The sequence below is a fragment of the Neolamprologus multifasciatus genome, chromosome 5 (genome assembly GCF_963576455.1).
Source record: "Neolamprologus multifasciatus chromosome 5, fNeoMul1.2, whole genome shotgun sequence".
NCBI lineage: Eukaryota > Metazoa > Chordata > Actinopteri > Cichliformes > Cichlidae > Neolamprologus > Neolamprologus multifasciatus.
In genome coordinates this window covers 15,387,967-15,407,680 of record NC_140443.1, presented here as the reverse complement: position 1 = coordinate 15,407,680, position 19,714 = coordinate 15,387,967, and the positions used below count along the sequence as shown (strand labels likewise).

The 19,714-nt window shown below is 40.2% G+C and overlaps 1 protein-coding gene across 1 annotated transcript in view; it reads left to right on the top strand.

Moving 5' to 3' along the window:
- Window positions 1-19,714, top strand: part of LOC146518265 (receptor-type tyrosine-protein phosphatase gamma-like) — a 111,105-nt gene that overhangs the window by 63,286 nt on the left and 28,105 nt on the right. Inside the window, exons 4-8 of the mRNA XM_085160656.1 lie at window positions 4,898-5,046; window positions 13,048-13,143; window positions 15,730-15,796; window positions 18,093-18,250; window positions 19,397-19,589. Coding sequence (XP_085016782.1) covers window positions 4,898-5,046; window positions 13,048-13,143; window positions 15,730-15,796; window positions 18,093-18,250; window positions 19,397-19,589 — 663 coding nt within the window. The remainder of the gene's footprint in view (window positions 1-4,897; window positions 5,047-13,047; window positions 13,144-15,729; window positions 15,797-18,092; window positions 18,251-19,396; window positions 19,590-19,714) is intronic.

The following is a 19,714-nucleotide window of genomic DNA, read 5'->3' as shown; positions in this document are numbered from 1 at the left end:
TTCACAGGCTGTGATTCAAGGTCTTTTTGGCTTAGCTTCTAATTCCTCCTCTGCTGTTGGAGGGTTCAAACACACGCAGGGCCGAATTTTTAATGAAACTCCCAAGGCCAGCTAGCAACCCCTTTTCTTGGCTTTCTTGTGTTGCACACAGGATTACACTACTTCAACAACGGCAGTAACAGGGATTTATTACCATCTATGTAAATGTTTTTTGCGGTTTTGCAAAGCAGTTGCACAATTATGATAATGCCGTGGGTAGTTATTTCCTGTGCAGATTGATCCTTCACTTTGACCTGATGCTTTCAGTCTTGGAAATCTCCGGCATCATTTCTTCTCCTTCATGCTGTGGGCCTTCAGCTTAAGCGGCACTGGCACGTTAATACTGCTGGCAGATTCTTTCTTGCCTCACGACAGGGGCTCGGATCATCCCTCATCACACAATGTTCTCCTCTCTTCAGATCGTCTTGTCTCTTGGTTCTTTTTCTCAAGATCTCGTACTTATTTTCTTCCTGCTACCTGTCGCTGGTCTGTTTGAGTTACTTTGATTCCATTCATTCGCTCAGGACAACTTGTTCGCCATGTTATCTGTTTACTGACAATCTGTGTTTGCTTGTTCAGATGCTCATCCTCCTAGTTTGCTTTGTGAAATGATTAAAAATGGGCTTTTCTTATTCACAGGCTGACTAAATCCTCTGTAACTAGAGGGATCAACTGACGGAGCACCAGGTCTAATCTGGCTAATGATGTCAAACATAGATGTGGTAAAGGGCTGTAGAAGCATTAGCATATAACCTCAGCCAGGACAGTGGGAGGGATGATAATCTGCTGTGCCATGGTGTTTCAGATGCTGTGGAAGTTTAACACAGCTTAAACTCAACATTACACGATCTTTCTGAGTGTAACAGCGGGCAAATAGTCTGAATTTTTAAGGTGAATCCCAGTAGCTGTTGATGCATGAAAACATAACATTTTTTAACTTCTGAAGAAGGGTTGCAGATCTTCCGCTCGCATATCAGCCTTTGAGTTAGATATTTAAAGTTTCCATTGATGCGTAAGGTTATAATCTGAGCAATCTGTACTTTGCAGTCACTTCATTAGGTTCATTTTCTTCTGTAGGGTCTTTACCTCACAATATAAGGTGCCTTGAGACGACTGTAATTTGGTGCCATATGAATAAAATTGAATTGAATGAATCAGCCAATCACACATCTGCAGCTCAATGCATTTAGGCATGTGGACATGGAGAGGATGACCTGCTGAACATTAAACTGTGCAGAATGAGGAAGAAAGGTGATTTAAGCTACTTTAAATTCATCATGGTTGTTGGTGGTAGATGGGGTGGTCTGCCTATTTCTAGAGTTTACAGAAAATGGTGCGAAAAAGAGAAAATATCCAGTGAGCGGCAGTTATTGGTTTGAAAATGGCTTGCTGATGCCAGAGGTCAGAGGAGAACCGACGGGCTGCTTCAAGCTGAAAGGACGGTAACAGTAATTCAAATAACCAGTTATAACAACCAGGGTATGCAGAAGAGCGTCTCTGCGAATATGAAACTGGGGCTACAATTTGTACATGCTCACCAAAATTGGACAATAAAAAATAGGAAAAACGTTGATGATGAGTCTCGATTTCAGCCGTAACATTCGGATGGTGGGGTCAGAATGCGACATAAACGACATAAAAGTATGGATCGAGGCTGAGGACGATGGTGTAATAGTGTGTGATGTTTTCTTGGCACACGTTTCAGGACACTTGGTAAATGGACTGATTCTTATATAGTGCTTTTCTACTCTCTCGGAGTACTCAAAGTGCTGCATACAACATGCCTCATTCACCCATTCACACCCATTCATACAAGCACTTCTAAACTCAAGTGCAACTAATAAACACACACACACACACATTCACACTCCGATGAACAAGGATTGAAGGCAATTTGGGGTTAGTATCTTGCCCAAGGATATTTGGGCAAGATACTATTTTTGGGGGAGCCAGGAATCGAACCACCAGAACCACCAGCTACTTCCGATCAGTAGCTGATCTGCTCTACCACCTCAGCCACAGTCACACCAACTGAACATGATTTAAACACTTACCTGACTATTGTTGGTAACTGTGTTCATGACCTTGCATCCAGCAGGATAAAACGGCGTTCACCAAGTTTAAATGATCTCGCACTAGTTTCTTGAGCATGAACATCACTGTCCACAAATGCCATCCACAATCGCCAGATCTCAATCTGACAGAGCACCTTTGAGATTTGGCGGAACAAAGGATTCATGGATGTGGCTCCAACAAATCTACAGCAACTGTGTCACATGACCTTATTGACAAGTAGTTTGTTAAAAGGTGTAGAATTTCCACATTGAAAAGTTTTGGTGCGCTGCCCGTGTGAGACTTTTGATACAACCAGCTTTCTTTTTTTTCTCTCTCAAATACCAACATGGTCCATAAGTATCAGTTTTTGAGTATGATATTCTCAATGTTTAAGTAATTTTCTACATAGTTTAACTTTGCATAAAGTTCTCAAGCTGGAAATATTTTTATACTGCTTCATTTTCTGTCTCTTAGGCTTTTGATACTCAGTTCAGAGAACTGAGGCAAAAAAAAAATGTCTGTATTGAATACCGCTGTGAGTTAATTACATCCTGCATGAAAACCCTGATAGAAATGGCAGGCTTGTAGGGAATGTGCTAGTTCATTCTGCAATAAAATCACAAGTTCAGATGTAAATTCAAAGAGGTAGCAACAACATTCAGATGAGCTTCTAGAAATAGATTAACTGATTTTTTTAGGGGGGGGGGGGGGGGGGGGGGCAAATTTATAATTGTAGACCTGTTAAAGTCACATTAATGTATGTAAGCTAATTAAATTCTTTTACTTAAATAGTATTGTAATGAACTTATCTAATATAGAACGATTTAAAATGCTACAAAAAGCTTAATTTTCCCCACAAAATGTAATTAAAGTTTGCTTGCAGAAACTGTTTATAATCCTTTGAGAGAGAATGCAATAATGGCTGCTATTAAGAAAAGGCAATGGCATTAAAGCCTCGTGAAAAGCTGGCGCATGGAAGAAGCTCACAATGCGAGAGAAGGCTGTTGTGTCTTTTAGCGAGTCATACAACAACTTAAAGAAACTCTGGCTTTTACTTTTAAAGCGGCGTCTTGGAGTCGATTAGTGGAATGTCGAGGTCAGCGGAGGCGGAGGTGCATGCTTTCTCTGAGATGCGTCATTGTGATCATTGCTCATCTGCTCACCACCGAATTCTGCAGATTCATTTATGAATCATTCTATAGAGGCAGAGTTTTTTTCTTATTAATCTGCACACACATAATGCTCAATGGAAAAACAAGTTTTTGTTTATTAGCATGGAGCTGACATAGTATTTAGATAATTAATCATAGGGTTGATTTTTTTTTTTTTTTTTTTTTTGCTTTAAGTAGCAGTGTTCTTGGAATGATTGTACAAGGTTGGCAGACTTTTCTTTTGCAAGTTTTTCGCATTCTTCTTGGCACAATTGACAAAGCTCAACAATGCTGGAGGGGCAGCATCGATGCACTGCTGTTCTTTCTACAGATGCTTTGGCAGGTTAATGTTTGAGATCTAGCTGGGTACAACTTTTTCTAGTTTTCGCTCGGTCCGAGATCACGACTGCTTCTGGAAACAATTTTCACTTAAGATTGCTGCATATATCTTTACTTCCATCCTGATTAGTCTCCCGCTCCTTGCACGATCCTGTCACCACCGTGTTTGACTGTAGGGAATGTATTAATGAGGCGGTGCTCAGTGCCTGGCTTCTTCCGCACACGTTGGGAGTTCAGTCTACCTTTTAGTGAAGTATGGATTCCTTCTGGCCACTTTGCCATTAATGCCTGATTAGCTGAGTGCTGCACTGATGGTTGTTGTTCATTAAGGTTCTCCAGTCTGCACAAAAGAGTTACTGTTGTGTTCCTGTTAGCCTGCAAAACTCACACTGAGGATGACTGGTGGCTGCAAAACTTGAAGATGATTTGAGGATACAGAGCTCTGTGGCACTTTCACTGCTGCAGAAATATGATGTCTTTCTCTAGATCTGTACCTTTTCACAATCCTGTCAAACCCGTGGAGTTCTCTTACCCTCAATTATTTGTTTTCATTCTTATACATCCATTTCACTATGGCACACTGTATAGAGCGGTGTCTACACTTGCTAATTATGTTAAGGAAATTGAAAATTTCATTCTTATATCTTTAATATTTTAAAAATGGTCTCAAAATGTGTTTTTTGTGTAATAAATTTGAAATTGTGGAAAATGTGAAAGGGTCTGAACACTAATAAATGCATTACAGGTCTTACAAAAACAAATCATGACAATTTATGGGCTGACTGTTAGAAAATGTCTCCTGCATCAGTCACTCCCCAAAGGATTAAGATAATTTGAGGTTTTTACATTTCTTATTGCCAGATAGTTTAGTTTTTAATGAATATATATTTTTTAGTTTAATTATTTCAGAATAAGTCTGCAGTCTACGCAGCTTAGTTAATCCGTTTAATAAATGCAAGTTGTAGAAAACAATTGTTGAGTTTGGACAATTCATCCGAGCATTAATCATTAAAGCAAAAACAGCTACTTAGCTACTCTCTGCAAGTTTGATTTGTCACATTGGTCTCGCCTGTGAGTTAGTTGTCATTGGGGGAAAAAATAAAATAAAAGACAAATCAGGATTCGGGTAATGAAAATGAAGCCGTGATCTTGAGTTAATAGGCACAGAAATTATTTTTTCTAACTTTAGACTGCCCATCTGAGCTTCTGTAGACCATGTTCTTTGATGAGTAATCTGCTTTGCCCTGCCTTAACACAGGTGTGCTTATTTTCTTCCCTTGTTTGATTCGATTCTCTTTTCTTTTTTTCTCCAGTTGCTATACTCCTGAAGGATGAGTACTTTGTAGCAGGGGCTGGACTGCCAGGGCGCTTTAAGGCTGAGAAGATGGAGTTTCACTGGGGCCAGAGTAATGGATCAGCAGGCTCAGAACACAGCATAAATGGCAGAAGGTTCCCTGTAGAGGTAAAATGCCATGTTGCTACCATGCAATCTGATAAATGTGCGATATGGAGTGTTGAAGGTCAACAATGAATGTTGGCGAGAGATTAGTGAATTGCCTTGGTAGATACTAAGTTTATGCTTGAACTAGTTTTATAGCATTTTTTTTTCATCCATAAACACCAGCATGTAAGTCTCCCCCCCTTCCCCATATTTATCCAAATTATTTATGACAAGGATTTGGTAGTTCTTTAAAGATTTTTGCAGGTATTTCTGTCATAAGCCTTTGTACTGAGCTAAGGGAACATATTGATGCACAAAAACATTAGTTTTCAAGTCAAGACACGATACTAGTTTGAGGCAGATCATTGGATCAAAGTAAATCCTCTTCATATTTTAAAGTAAATTCTGGATCCAAGGAAAATGAGAAACAGTGCATCGTCTTTAGTTTGCATTTATTTAAATAATCTTTTGCTAGCTGCCACATTGCTACAGATTGTTGTCTTCACACGTCTACTAGAAAATAGCCGTATGCCGTAATTGGTGAGAAAGTACCCCTGATGATAGAAATCTGTGTCTTGCCTCATTTTGACAGCCTATGACATTTGCAATACAGAAAGGCTTTTTGATAAATTGGGATTATGGTGTTCAAAACACATGGGATTTTATGCGATAGGGAGCGTCTTACGATCGCATTACGGAACTGGCTTAACATGAGAAAACTGACTCGAAGTGGTTCAGTTCCTGTAACATGGCTGTAAAGACTGACGCCCCTCTGAATTATTTATTGTGTCCACGTATTAAAGCACAAATTTCACGTTTAATATCATGCATAGATTGAGGTATTAGTGACTTTGAATGCATCATTTATGCCAGCCATTCCTAGTCGCCGTCTAAAATTGGAATTGCAGTTGTGTAATGCTCCTCTTACAGAGTGGGGTCATAGAATACGGTTTTTACCCCCTCTTATGTCAAATTGTTGATAATTAGTTTAAATTTAGCAGCATATGAAAACAGGAAGTGGCTGTTAGTGAGCCTTTCTGTCCTATCTCCAAACACACAGCTAGAAGCCTCCTGTGTTTGTTTCTTGGCCCTCCTCTTTGGAGCCATCTCTGCAGGCACAGCTTTTGATGCTGAATGGCTGGGTAATTAGATTTATTTTTGCCACATAATTTTGTGTTCAGTGTAGTGTTAAAGGGCACCGGATAATGTACAGCCATTATAAAGCTGTTGTGCATATGGCTCCTTTGATGGTGTACTCCCTAATAAGACTGAAGAATTTACTTTAATAGCCAATTTGAACAGCTGTTGGAAAACAAAGCATTTCTTTCAGTAATACAATTTATAGATGAGAAATATAGATTTGTAGCTTAGCATACATTTTTTGTACACTAAGGTTTTGCATTGAATCCTTTGTCAAAGAACATGGATTCCAAAGCTAATATATGTTTCCCTTTATAAATAAGCATAAAGCATACCAGCCTTGGAACCAGTTAAATATACAGTAATAATATAATTTTTAAGTGGAAAAATTCCAAAGTCATAGAAATATATACATGCATACAGAGGTTAAAAAATATATTGTTACAGCTGCACAAGATAAACTTCTGCTGTAATGCCAGCACACACATTCATCATCAAACGCGCAGAAAATAAAGCTAAACATCTACAATTACTGAATAATTGTCTGCCGACGGTGAAATTGCAAAAATGTGGGTATGGTACTGGTAGACTGAATGCTCCTTAATGTGTGGCAGCAATCAAGAATGAAACTCTTGCCATTTGCAAAGGACATCTGCTATAGCCTTTATCTCACTAATAAATGAAGGAGTCTCTGTATGTGTGCATGCGGGTCCTTTGTATTTCTCAGGAAATCTTCTTACAGTCTATTTCACACTGCTGGGGATGAAAGAAAGTGGGGTGTTGAATGTAAAGTGGCTGTCAGTTGTTTTCTGTTACCATCTGCATGTGAAGTATTTCAGGAACTTCAGTTAATTGTAGCTTGTCCTGATAGATTGCATTATTGAACACTGATAGTCCCAACATTGTAGTGTCTACCAACAGACATGTAAGGTTATTTAGATTTAAAAATCGCAGCTGCATCTAGGGTATGCTTATTAATTAACCTCTGCTGATAGGTGGTGCCACGTGTGACCGATGACGCACCACCCAACAGCAGAGGTTAATTAATAAAACTGTAGTCAAAGGAGCTTGTAAAGAAAAGCGTCTGGACTTCTTTAAGTTGCTTGAAGACGTTTCACCTCTCATCCGAGAAGCTTCTTCAGTTCTAAGGTCAAATGGTGGGGAGTCCCAGATTTAAACCTAGTGGGAGTATCCCCCCCAAAAAGGGACAAAAGGACCCCCTGATGATCCTCTAATCGCCTGAGCCAAGGTGTGAAAATGGGTGTGGGTCCCAATAAGCCAGGGTTTCGGGTGAGCTCATTGTGAAACCTGGCCCCACCTTATCATGCGAATTCCTGCTTTTCTTTACAAGCTCCTTTGACTTCGATGACCTGGATGACTGAGAACCTTCACAGACATAATAAAACTGTAGAAAAGTTGGGCACGGCAGTAGAAAGGAGGGCTCTCTCATATTTGATTGTGAATGTGATATATGTACACTGTTTGCAATTTTTTTTTCTGAACTCAAATCTTTGTAGCTATCAGCTGTCCTACTTTCTGTTTTCTATTTTATCACTGCAGTGGTTTTATCAGAGCAAGTGTGCTGTCGGCTCATTCAAAAGAAGCTCTCTCTGGATGGGCACTGCAACTTAAATAATGGGTGACCCTCTTCTTGTGCCATGTCTTCTTTGAACAAGCATGTCAAGAACATGCAACCCAGATAGGACTGACTTGGCACAGTACTGTGTGTGTGTGTGTGTGTGTGTGTGTGTGTGTGTGTGTGTGTGTGTGTGTGTGTGTGTGTGTGTGTGTGTGTGTGTGTGTGTGTGTGTGTGTGTGTGTGTGTGTGTGTGTGTGTGTGTGTGTGTGTGTGTGTGTGTGTGTGTGTGTGTGTGTGTGTGTGTGTGTGTGTGTGTGTGTGTGTGTGTGTGTGTGTGTGTGCGCGCGCCGTGCGCGTGTTGGGGGGTGTAGGCTCACCAAAAGCCACTCGTAACTACAAATAGTGACTGTATTGTATCAGAATGTGCTGCTCCCGATGACATTTCCTATAGGAAGTACAAAAAGGAATATTCCAGACATCAGCAAATACATCCATCTGTATAGGAAAAGGAAATGTATGTACAAGGTGCACCACAAAAGCGGCTCTGAGTTGGAGGTCTCTTTTTTTTTTTTTTCCCTCTTATCAAAAAGTCAGCTGGCATACTGTACATCAGAAATGATAGATTACCTCAGATACCAGAAAGCAAACATGAAATAAAATGATATGTTTTGAAGGGAAATGAGGTTGTGTAGGATATAGCCCTTAGCCATTTCCTTCCCCCCCCCCTTTTTTTTTAATATGACTTGGCAGAATTTGATGTATTTACGATGATATTAAACCTGACACGATGTGTGCAGCCAATCCCTGCATGTTACAGCCTATGTATAAATGTTTGTGCTTGATGTACCCAGTGATCGTTTATAGCAGAGGCTGGCTTTTGTTGTGTATATGTTTTTGTTCTTCAAGAGTTGAACAGCATGACCTTGGAGGTTGAGCTCCAGGGCTTATTTGTCTCTGCTAAACAGAGACCGTTTTCCAATCTGCTGCTGTCTAATTATCTCTCCACTTTAAATGCGTCACTTTGAGCTCTGACTCACATATAACACTGTGCATAAAGCTTTCGCTTTTTCAGTGTTAAAAAAAAAAAGGAGGGGGGGATTTACTGTCCCACCTGCCCAGAAGCTCTAAAGTGTATACAAATGTAGTTCACATGTGTCCAGAGGGTCGAAACACAAAATTTAAATTCAACGAGCTGTATTATAGAGCAGGTCTGGCTTCGTACCATGGTTATTTTAAAAAAGTAAAGGGGGGAAACAAAACAATGGGCTCCTGAGCTTGACATTAATCTAACCGTGGTCTTTTTCGTGGGAGTGAAGTGGGGAAATCAATAGATGGACCACCTGTTCGCTCAAACAGCGGAGTGAAAAATGAAACTGGAATTTTTTTTCTCCCTCAGGGTACCATAGGGAGATCTTTTCTAATAATATATGAGGGTGTCACCAAGGTTAGATTAATTATACATGGATTACAAATCACACCTTCGAAGGGTATGCGTTTGCACACAGTACTAGGGATGTATGAAAAGTGTTGAGGTGAGTGTACAGTAAGAAAGGGAGAAATTGTGTAAAGATGAGTGTCCAATGAGCGAAGGGCCACTCCATTAGATATCCTCAGCTCCCTCATAACCACTGGAATAGATTTAAGGATGGGGCCGGTCCATATATTGGCATATCAGCCTTTTTTTTATATGTACAGTCCTTAACAGATTTATTAGGCCACTACCCAATATAAAGTTTACGCCACAACTGTATTAAATATAATAGTATTGGTAATTACCAAAATTACTTTCTATTTCTATAATGGTTAATCCACTCAGTATGCATAAGCTCTTTAAACAAAATATTATAAATCCTAAAATAAAAGTTGTTATTTGTGCATTTTCAATAAAGCAAGAGAAAAATTGTAAAGGACATTTATTTATTTAGATTTTGATTATGATGCCAAATTCCTGAAAAGAATTTTTCAGGAATTTGGAGTCAAAGGAGCTTTTCTTTGCAAGCTCCTTTGACTCCTGAAAAGAAACATTTGTTTTTAGTGGTTGGATGTTATACTAAAAGGATCACAGTTAATTGGTTTACAGCAATATATGTGTATTAATAAAAACTTACAGTGACTCTAAATGGATCCTACTCTGGTACTCTGTGCTGCAGACAGTGCTGAGATGATCAGAAATAATGCAGTCAGAGCGTGTTTTGCTTAACAATCTCTGATGCACCGTTTCCTTGAGCATATTTTGCTGAATTATCTTCTGGGCCAAGTAAAGCCCCTCAATAGGCCAGAAACAGTCGATAATATTGGCCAGCCGATGTATGCTTAGCCTGAAATCTCAGTGTACTGCACCACTGAGATAACTCAAATAAGCAAAAGATGTTTAAAAGAGGGGACACACACACACACACACGCACACAACCAATTACAAAAATTGCAAACAAATCCAGATAATGTTACAAGAACAAAACTGGTGAAAAAAAATATGGATGTGTGTATATTTATATGTGAATAAAGTTTAGAAATAGAGAGCTAGATAGCTAGCTATAGTATAGATTGTACTGTATGTACTTGGTATGTCTTTTACATTGAAGTGGAGATATATTTGTTCCACTCTTACTCTAGCAAACAATTAGTTCGGATGCTGTCATTTTAAATGTACATCAGTGATGCCTGTGCTTACTGACACATATATTGTCTTGTTTTGAATAACTCAAGAGACTAACTACACAACACGCGTTCTTACGAAACAAATTCTGACAGGGTAGTGCCGACTCGAATCATTTGCTCCATGGCTGCTGCATTTCGTGAGCATCTTGTTCAGTCTTCTGACTACTCGTATAATAGTAGATTTTTCTACAACGAAGACTACCTTTCAACATGCATAAACACCAAGCAACACCACAACAAATGTTACTTTAATGGATGGAGATAAAAAAGTTAGCCGCTTGCTTAGCATTGGATTCAGTATTGTCGCTGACAGCAGCTTCTCCCCCTCCTGGCTGATCCCTTCCCTTCTGCTTCACAGCCGAGATGGGTGAGTTAAAGGGGAAAAGCACACACAGTTATATGGCCATTATGAGTTGCATCATTTCATTTGGGTACCTCTACAGGTCCCTCATGTAGTTGTATTTGTTAGTGTGAATACACTTACGCTCACTATTAGCACTGTGTTAAGCATGGAAATGCGCAATTTGAGACACAGCATTAGTTACATAGACTGGATGAGCTTAGCTTCTCTGGCTGAGAAGCTGCTGGTTGCCAAGGTGCTTAATTTTTATAGATGCTTATGAAAAGTTGCACCTAGTTTCTATGATTTATAACCTCAGTAAACATTTTTCTGTTGACTTTATAGTCTAAATCACTATTTTCAGGTCATATTGACTAAAATTAAATTTATTTTGTATGTCCCGGTCATTATTAGAGTCAAACGGGGTGTGCAGGCTCGCTGACTATTTGTCAGTAACAAGTTATGTGAAACGGCGTCATAGTTGACACTTCCATCTTTTAGATACAGTTCACAGATTTCCATCATGTGTTGTCTTTTACTTTGTAAAGTTCTGTCAGTCATTTGTAATGTGAAATACTAAGTTTAATTGAGTTGTTCAGCAGCACCTACTGTGCAAATTAACACTTTATTGACACTTTATTCGTCTTGAAAATGAAATCTCTAGCACTTTGTAGGTGCCCAAGTAAAATGATAACGTAGATGATTATGTGCGATTGGAGTGCAAGAATGGAGAGATTTATCTGTTAATGACAAAATGCTGCGGTAGCACACTTGTTGTAAAGGAAAGAAGAAATGCATTTGTGATACTGTGATAACATCTAAGCTCCCTCCGCCAACAAACTTATTTCTTGTAGATTTTGTGTCTTGCCTCAATATTTTGCCGTCTTGGGAAATCACGCCAAACATGACTTTGTTTTTCACCTGTGTGCGCCTAAATGGAACTCGGGATTGCAGAACAGCTTTCAGCACTTGTGTTCACACTCACTTGGTGGCGAAAAAAATGGGTTGCTATAGATGGAGGCTCAGACTATGTGGACAGCATATCTCTATGCATTACTCATAGCTTAAAGATTGGTCAGACCCCACGTCTGCTCCTTTTTAAATCAACGACTTTGAGCGCTATCTGTAAGCGTGGACGAAGCTCACTCTAAAGAGCAGGGATCCTGACAAACCTAAAAACAAAATGTTGTAATTCTGCAATCAAATAATTGAACTTCCTTTACTGTTTTCACTGCGATGAAGAATCCAGTTTTCCAAAGTGTGCTGTTAACAAGAGCAGGTCACATGAGCCAGTCTCTCTGAGTAAATGAAGCCTAAGGGGGTGAGCTTAATTGGGTAAAGTAGTTAATAACATCTGAAGGGTGATGAATGGCCGGTGCTCTTTCTTGCTGAGTTCTCAGACAACAAATTAGTTCCATTAAAGGCTGCAGTTAAAGGAACTCTGAAGGAAACTGATTAACTTAAATTATCTGGGTAATTTTGTACCTGGTTAAAGCTGATGGTTAGCATTAATGGATTTATACACTTATTTACTTTGACTTTTTGAATCTGTTGTCAGCACAGCCACGTGGGGTTTGTGGCTTCTCGTAATTTTCCTTTGAAAAGAAAAAAAGGCATGCATACCCTTTAATTAAATCAACATCTAGGACCTTTTTCTTATTGCCAATTAACTCGGTTCAGTGACATGAAAGGGTTTTTCAATTTAAAGAGGCTTGAATGTGCGATGATAGACAGCTCCAATTGCTACTTTTAGAATCATTTGCTGATTCTGGTCAGCATTACGGTTATATGTCTGCTTTGAAATATGAAAAGAAGAGGGTTTTTTTTTTTCTTTTTAATTGCAAACCCAAGGCATGGTACATGCTATATATGGTGTATTCTCTGTATGCTGGTTTTCCGTTATAACCCACACGCCCAAAGCTTTGTTTTGAAATCCGAAGCAGTGTTTGTGGGTGATTTAAGGTAATTTAAGCAGTGATCAGAAGAATGCCATTCTGTTAGATCTCAGCACAAGGGGGGATCACGTTCCTCCAGTTTTTCCTCTCTGCTCGTGACTGTCTGTTAGGACAGTCACCCTGAGGAATGGGATGCTGTATTTCTCTAACATCCTCCAGGAGTGGCAGCACACAAAAAGGAATGACACAGATTATGGGAGATTTATAGGAGTGATAAATACACCCTCTTTTATGCCCCTCAAAACAGCTTTTCATCAGCTCCTCAGCAGTGTGTCCAAGTGATTGATGACAAGACTGTTCACTCTCCTTGTCCACTCCTTAAGCTGTTTATGCTCTGTTTCCCACCCCAGATGCAGATCTACCTTTACAATCCGGATGACTTTGACAGCCTCAGTGCTGCCATTAAGGAAAGACGCATCGTTGCTGCCATGGCCATCTTCTTCGAGGTAAAGTATCAGCAGAGTTGAAGTTTGAGGTGCACAAGAAAATCCAACCATGCACTGCAGCACTTGTCTTTTGGACTGGGCAACCATTTAGGTCCAGACTAAATACCCAATTGATGACCTACCATGAAATTTAATACACATTCAAGTTCCTCTCAGCTGAACTGTGATGGATGGCATCGTTGGTGTTTTATGAGCAGATATCAGTAAAAGTTACTGACATTACTATCAGCCTTATGAGTGTGCATCCTTCATAGCACAGCTTAGTTTCCTCATCGGAGGTCTCAGAAGAGTAAAACCTCGTTGTAGTAGCTCTGGGTGTAGTTGCTGGAAATATTGATGGAAAATATTCTTTTTCACTGTTGTATGAAATGACTTGAGTGAATAAATGGAATAGATAAAAGGAAGCTGCCTGTAGGAGTCAAAGAGGATTAAAACGGGGCATTGGAACTATGGATTTAAGATTGGGATTGTTTTTGGTCCAATTTTGAGAAAGGTAATCATATAAATTTTTCAAGTCCGTAAATGATAAATATTTATTAGGAATGATCTTTGGCACCTGCGTTGCGATAGGAAATTTCCTCTCCGGCTGGTTGCTGATTGTATTTCTTGTTCTGTGGCACACAGCAGATTGTTTGCTGAGATACTACAAATTGTCCCCTGAAGATCTGAGCACGTAAGCTCTTAATGGGCAACAATGGTCCTAATTTCTATTAGGTGTGCAAACACCTCCAAGATTTAAGCAGCAGCACTGAGAACTCCGCGGTTTCTATCTCTGTTAGACTAATTTCTATTAGCAACAACTTTACAGTTGGTGGCAGCTGATGAATATCTGCTAACCTTCACCTTAATAGTTTATAGAAAAGGTTCTGTTCTTGGACTGAGGTAGGCTGGAATCGGGACACAGGTGTTTGCAATGTAGGTCTGCTCTTAGACAATGATGAACCGCGTGTGCACGAGGACCTAAATGGCTCCGCTGGGTCCTGACAGCCCTATTGCTTACTGCAATTAGCACCACCATACACAATTTGTTGGAAAAACAGTTTACAGTGTGAAGGTTTTTAAGCGGGCATGCACACACTGGCTCAGATTTACTATTTCTAATCAATGAAAAGTATTCTTCCTCTGCTCCCCAAAGGCCTATTAATGGCCTCTAAGGTGTGCATATTATCCACATTCAGCATTCAGCTCCAAACAATTACTCTCCTCTGACTGACCTGAATTAATGTCGAGCAAGGTATTATTGGTCCCCGCATCCCAACACTGTTTTTGTCCAGTCTTGTCTCTTAAGTGGGACGCTGGGAATATTTAAAAGCGTTGGACTGAGCAATATTGCTCATCTTTTGTCATTTCAAACAATGAACTACCAGCCCAACAGATAAAGAAGGCATCATCACCAGTCCTCTGGAGACGGCACAGGAGGAGGACTGCTTTGGTCATTAAAACATTTTTAATCATCTGGAAAAAAAAGAAAATCAGATGTGGATTTTTCAAAAATCTAAAAAAGTTTCAGAAAGTGTCTTCCTGAATGTTGCTCAGTGAACATCACGATGTTCATCTCTAGTTTTTTTTTTCTTCTTCCCATTTTCCCCCTCTTGTGTGTGATCCACATTCTAGGTCACAGGCCACACATGGATACTAGCCGTAGATCTGCAAAGACCAGAAAATGTGCATTTGTTTGGAAAAATATTTGGCATTTGGGAAAATGGATGAGACAGCTCTCTCAGACAGAATTTATCCGTATACTCTGCGGCTCGACTGTAAAAGCACCGAGTCCTCTGCAAACCTGTGCCTCAGCAGACAGATATTGAGTCATTTTTGCCACCATTTCGTTCTATTGAGTTTCGTAGCATTAGGAAGCACACTCGTGAGCTCATTCTCCCTGCCTTCATCTGTAAAATGTACACTATTGAAAATGATTTTCATGCATCTACATCATAATGAAAATCCTATCGGATGAGCAAAGACATTTGATGTGAAGTCACTCTATCAGTACTGTGTTGTGAATAGTTTTTAATTAGAAAAGTTCAATCCAAAGAACCTTAGTAACAGACGTATGAAACTTTGTTGAAAGCATGTTTTGTAGCTGAGATTTAATTTAGTTTGCTTTAAATCACGTTTGCAGCAGATGTGACTGTCTTTTAAAGTGGTGCAGGTTGTACTGTACATACAGTATCACAGCTAAAAAGGCGAACGCAGTCTTTGAAATGATCAGATATGTTTAGCGTCTTTTATAACAAACAAAGCATCAAAAGCAGGTTAACATACTAAAGGCAGAGCAGGGATTGGAGACGTAGTTTATGGTTATGTTGGAGAGTGGGTACTGCACATAAAAATCTAGGTTATTTTGTAACACATTTTTAAAACTGTGTGATGATAGGTTCAGATTTTTGGTGGTTATTTTCCAAGTAAACCAGAACACTCAAACCCCGAAACAAAAACCATTACAAGAAGCAGAATGGAAAAAGATGGCTTCTGGTGCTGCAGTTTAGTCCGCTGATGTCGATTGTCTTTTGGTATTTTATTTGGATTATTATAGAAGTCTGTTAATCCCTTTTCTAATCCTTTGTCTCTGGATGTTTCCTGCAGCTGGGACAAAAAGACAACCCAGCTGTGGACCCCATCATCCAGGGATTGAAGGGAGTAGTGCATCATGGTAAGTAACGGGCACGTAACCCCCGACACGCTCTACTTTCCGTCGAAGAATAGTTTTCATGCCGTGCTTTCATGAGTGCTCGTCATTCTTTGTTGAGCTGCGATGCTTTTATTTGTTTATTTCATATAGTTTTACCTTTAATGCCATAATCTCTCAATCTCGCAATAAAACATTACATTTGGGGAAATAAAGTTCTAATGGGATCTTCGAAAAGCAATTGACCCTTACAAAATCCCTCTGATGTTTTCGTAATAGATGTTTTGATTTATCCGCAGAGGTAAAATCCTTTTGCCATTGCAGATACGGTGCCGTTCCTCCTCCAGGAACAAAATGTCAACGCTCTTGCATTCAGCTGCTTAAGCACTATTATTTTTAAAATTCCAATTGAGTCTAAACACAAGCTATGAGCAGAGTTTAACTTCAAAAGGAGATAAAATTTGTAAGATCCCGCCTCTGCCGTGCTACTGTGGCTCCACAGTAGGAGACCTCCAAGGAGCTTCACTCACAGAGAAAGAACTATTAATTACATCTCAGCCTTAATTAGACAACCCTTTGTTTTAGTCAGGCTCAAATGTAAATCTATGAGCTCTCATGGACTGCAGCTCCTGCATAGGCTTATATTCATATCTAAGCTATTAATGTCTTGTGTTTTGTGCTATGGCACAATTCTTCATGGCATATTGTTTTAAATTACTGCTGCTGGGCCGGCGTCACGGGATTCATGGCTTATGCAGTCTATAAGCATATGTTTTATCACGAGTGTGTAATCCTTTACTACAGATGAGGGCACAACAGCTCTGTTTACACGGACACGTTTGACTTGTTTTACAGCCTGCAGCTGACGGTCTTTTTGTGACCATAATCGTAAACAGACAAGGACATGTAAGAGTATGAGGATATATAGAAGCGCAGCATAATTGCTCTTCACTCACGCTGGATTTGAAAGACCAGCGCTGGGCTTCACTGAATCGATTCTAATTATAATTCAACAACCTCAACTTTCTGGAGATAGGCGTTTCGATGTTTTGCATTGTGGGCTAGCGAGGTTATGACATTTGAATTCACGTTGGAAGGGAAACAAATATTAGCGGTTTTCTTTTTGCTAAAGATAAATGTATAAGGGTAGAAATTTGACCAGAGCAAACCACTGGAGGCTACAGGAACACATGGAATTTGGCCTCAGAGCCAGGAAAGGGGTCACTTTGTTTTGGCAAATTTTAAATAACTATATTCTGATTAGCCTTAAACCAGGATTGTGTGCGTGTGGTTATTTTCCAAAGATCTAGTTAAGCTCCCTTTTTCTTTTGTTATATAACCTCGATAAAGACAGATTATCAAACATGTCGCATATACTTGATTATTTTGAGTCTCCCAAGTGCCTGGACTGCACAGATGTCCATGCTTGCACCACATTATTTCATTTCCTGACTGAAAGAGAGCCTGGTGTGGTGGTTTTTGGACTGTCTTCCTCCGTGCCTTCTCCCCTGTTAGGATGCTTGGTTTTTCAACTAGCTCGTTATCCCGCAGTCATCCATCCATCAACATCTCTGTGGCCCATGAGCGATAGGGCACGTACACTGTCTGAAGACGGAGAGAGGAAAAGGCTGTGCGCGCTGAATTTCAGTCGGAGTAGAGATGAGGCATCAGGGGCGAGGCTTCCCGTACCTCACCAGCCTGAATATAAACCACACCCTAAACCCATGAGCTACGAGAGATTATATCTGAATTAAGTTTGGCTTTATGTTGATATTTGTCATCATAATTCAAGGAGAAAAAACAATCAAATCCACTTTGCATATTCGCAGGACATATAGGAATTTTCCTCTAAAAGATGCTTCTGCTTTTTTTTGTTGTTGTTGTTGTTGAGTGTTTGTTTTTCTGCACAGCTTTACCTGATTCTGATCAGAGGACTGAAGAGATCCAGCAATCATTATGATCTGTCGTAATTCCCATGGCCCATGCCACAGTTGCTGCACAGAGCACAGCACGCTACCACCCAGCCACAGATCAGCTGTCAGAGCTGGCCATTTTATCACACTCCTCTCCCTTTGCTCTTCTCTCAGTCCATCTGAGTACAGAGATCTGGCCAGAGTGATAACAAGTGGTGATGCTTTTAACTACTGCCATTCCACTCGTGGAGGTTTCAGGAAAGCAGTAATTATGCCACACCGGGAATGAAATGAAGCAACCTTGTTAATGTTGGTGTAATTGTAACTTGACACATTAAGGGTTTTAGTGCGCCAGGCGATATGCTTTACAGCGCTGTGTATTGACAGGTTTTGATCTCTTTACACAGAAAAGGAGACCTACCTCAGGTCGTTCGTCTTGAGGGATCTGCTGCCATCGTCGGTGGACAGTTATTACAGATACACCGGCTCTCTGACCACTCCGCCCTGCAGCAAGGTAGTGGAGTGGATCATCTTCTCCAGGCCTGTGTATCTGTCCCACTCACAGGTGCGTTCACATACGCGCACGCACACACACACACTTGTCCATACAGCTCTATTCTCCACGCACAGTCAGATCCCATTTGCGCACAGTCAGTGGATCGCTTGCTGTCCCACGGTGTCAGTGCACAAGCAATTTTTCCCCTCATCTGCCCCCCCTCCTTCTTCCCCTTTCCTTCGTTCCTCTCCAACTCCTCTGCATATGAAACCATCACTGCCTATATAGTGGATGATTAAGCAGGAAGGGAGAGCCAATTACTGGCATTTGAATGATAGTAAGTGTGAAATAGCACCTATGCATATATTGTGCTGTTAGTGTGAGACATTGACTAAAGACTCCTAAATGGAATACTGCTCTGTGTGGAAGCTGGCTATCATATTATTAAAGTTGTTCAGGTTCATCAATTTAAATTCTCATTTACCTGAAGTAAAAGTTTGACACGTGTAATGAAAAAAATGCCTTTAAACTATTCATTTATGTGCTTTACAGCATCTTGCCTCCCACGGTTTTTGCTGTTTTGATTTGAGAGATAATATATGCCAAGCCATGCCCAGTGCTTTCTGCTGATCCCATACACAGTCCTTTGCTGCATCTTTTATACAAACAATTCTTAGGTTACCCAGCTGCATATCCTCTAGAGAATTCTGTGCTGTAGAAATTTGCAAGGCTCAGTGGAATTTCTATCATCTTGCAAGAGGACAAATCTTTTGTTCAGAAATGACTTCTCCTGCAAGAATATTGACCCACCTTTACAATGTTTGTGACGCTCACAGATAGTCTTTTATGAACCTGTAATTCATTTCTCCAAGCACGCATAGGACACATTGATTCCACAGTATCTGTAATGTGTAGTCATTACAGCACACTGCAGGAGATCATTCATGGCAATCAATGGCCACAAATTTGCCCCATTGAGAAGTTACAGCCCAGCATGCAGCCCAGAGTGATGATTGAAGTCTGTGCCTACTGGTGCCTGTGGTGTGAATGTTACTTGCAAATGCTGTACTCCAGTTGTGAAGAGTCAGCTACTGGCATGCAGCTACAAATGCAGTTCTGCATGATATATTGAAAGCGCGTGGACAGACGCGTATACATATGAACAATAGCGCTTGAATTTGCCTCAATAGCTATTCTTTGTTTCTTTCTATCCAGCTGGAGGCTTTCTACTCCATCTTTACAACAGAGCAACAGGACCACGTCAAGTCTGTCGAGTACCTGAGGAACAACTTCAGGCCCCTGCAGGACCTGGGCAATCGCAAAATTTTTAAGTCGGCTGTAGAAAATGCATGGCAGAGGGATTTGACCGAGATCCTGGGAAGCCCTCATAGCACCGAGGCTTCAAAAGGTAAGCTTTGTTTTCTCTTATGATTTTTAGATTTTTCTCAGCTGCAGCACTACTATAAAAGGATTTGCTTAATCCACGGAGCTCCCATAATTACAATTATTACTTACTTTTTCAGCGGTGAATAG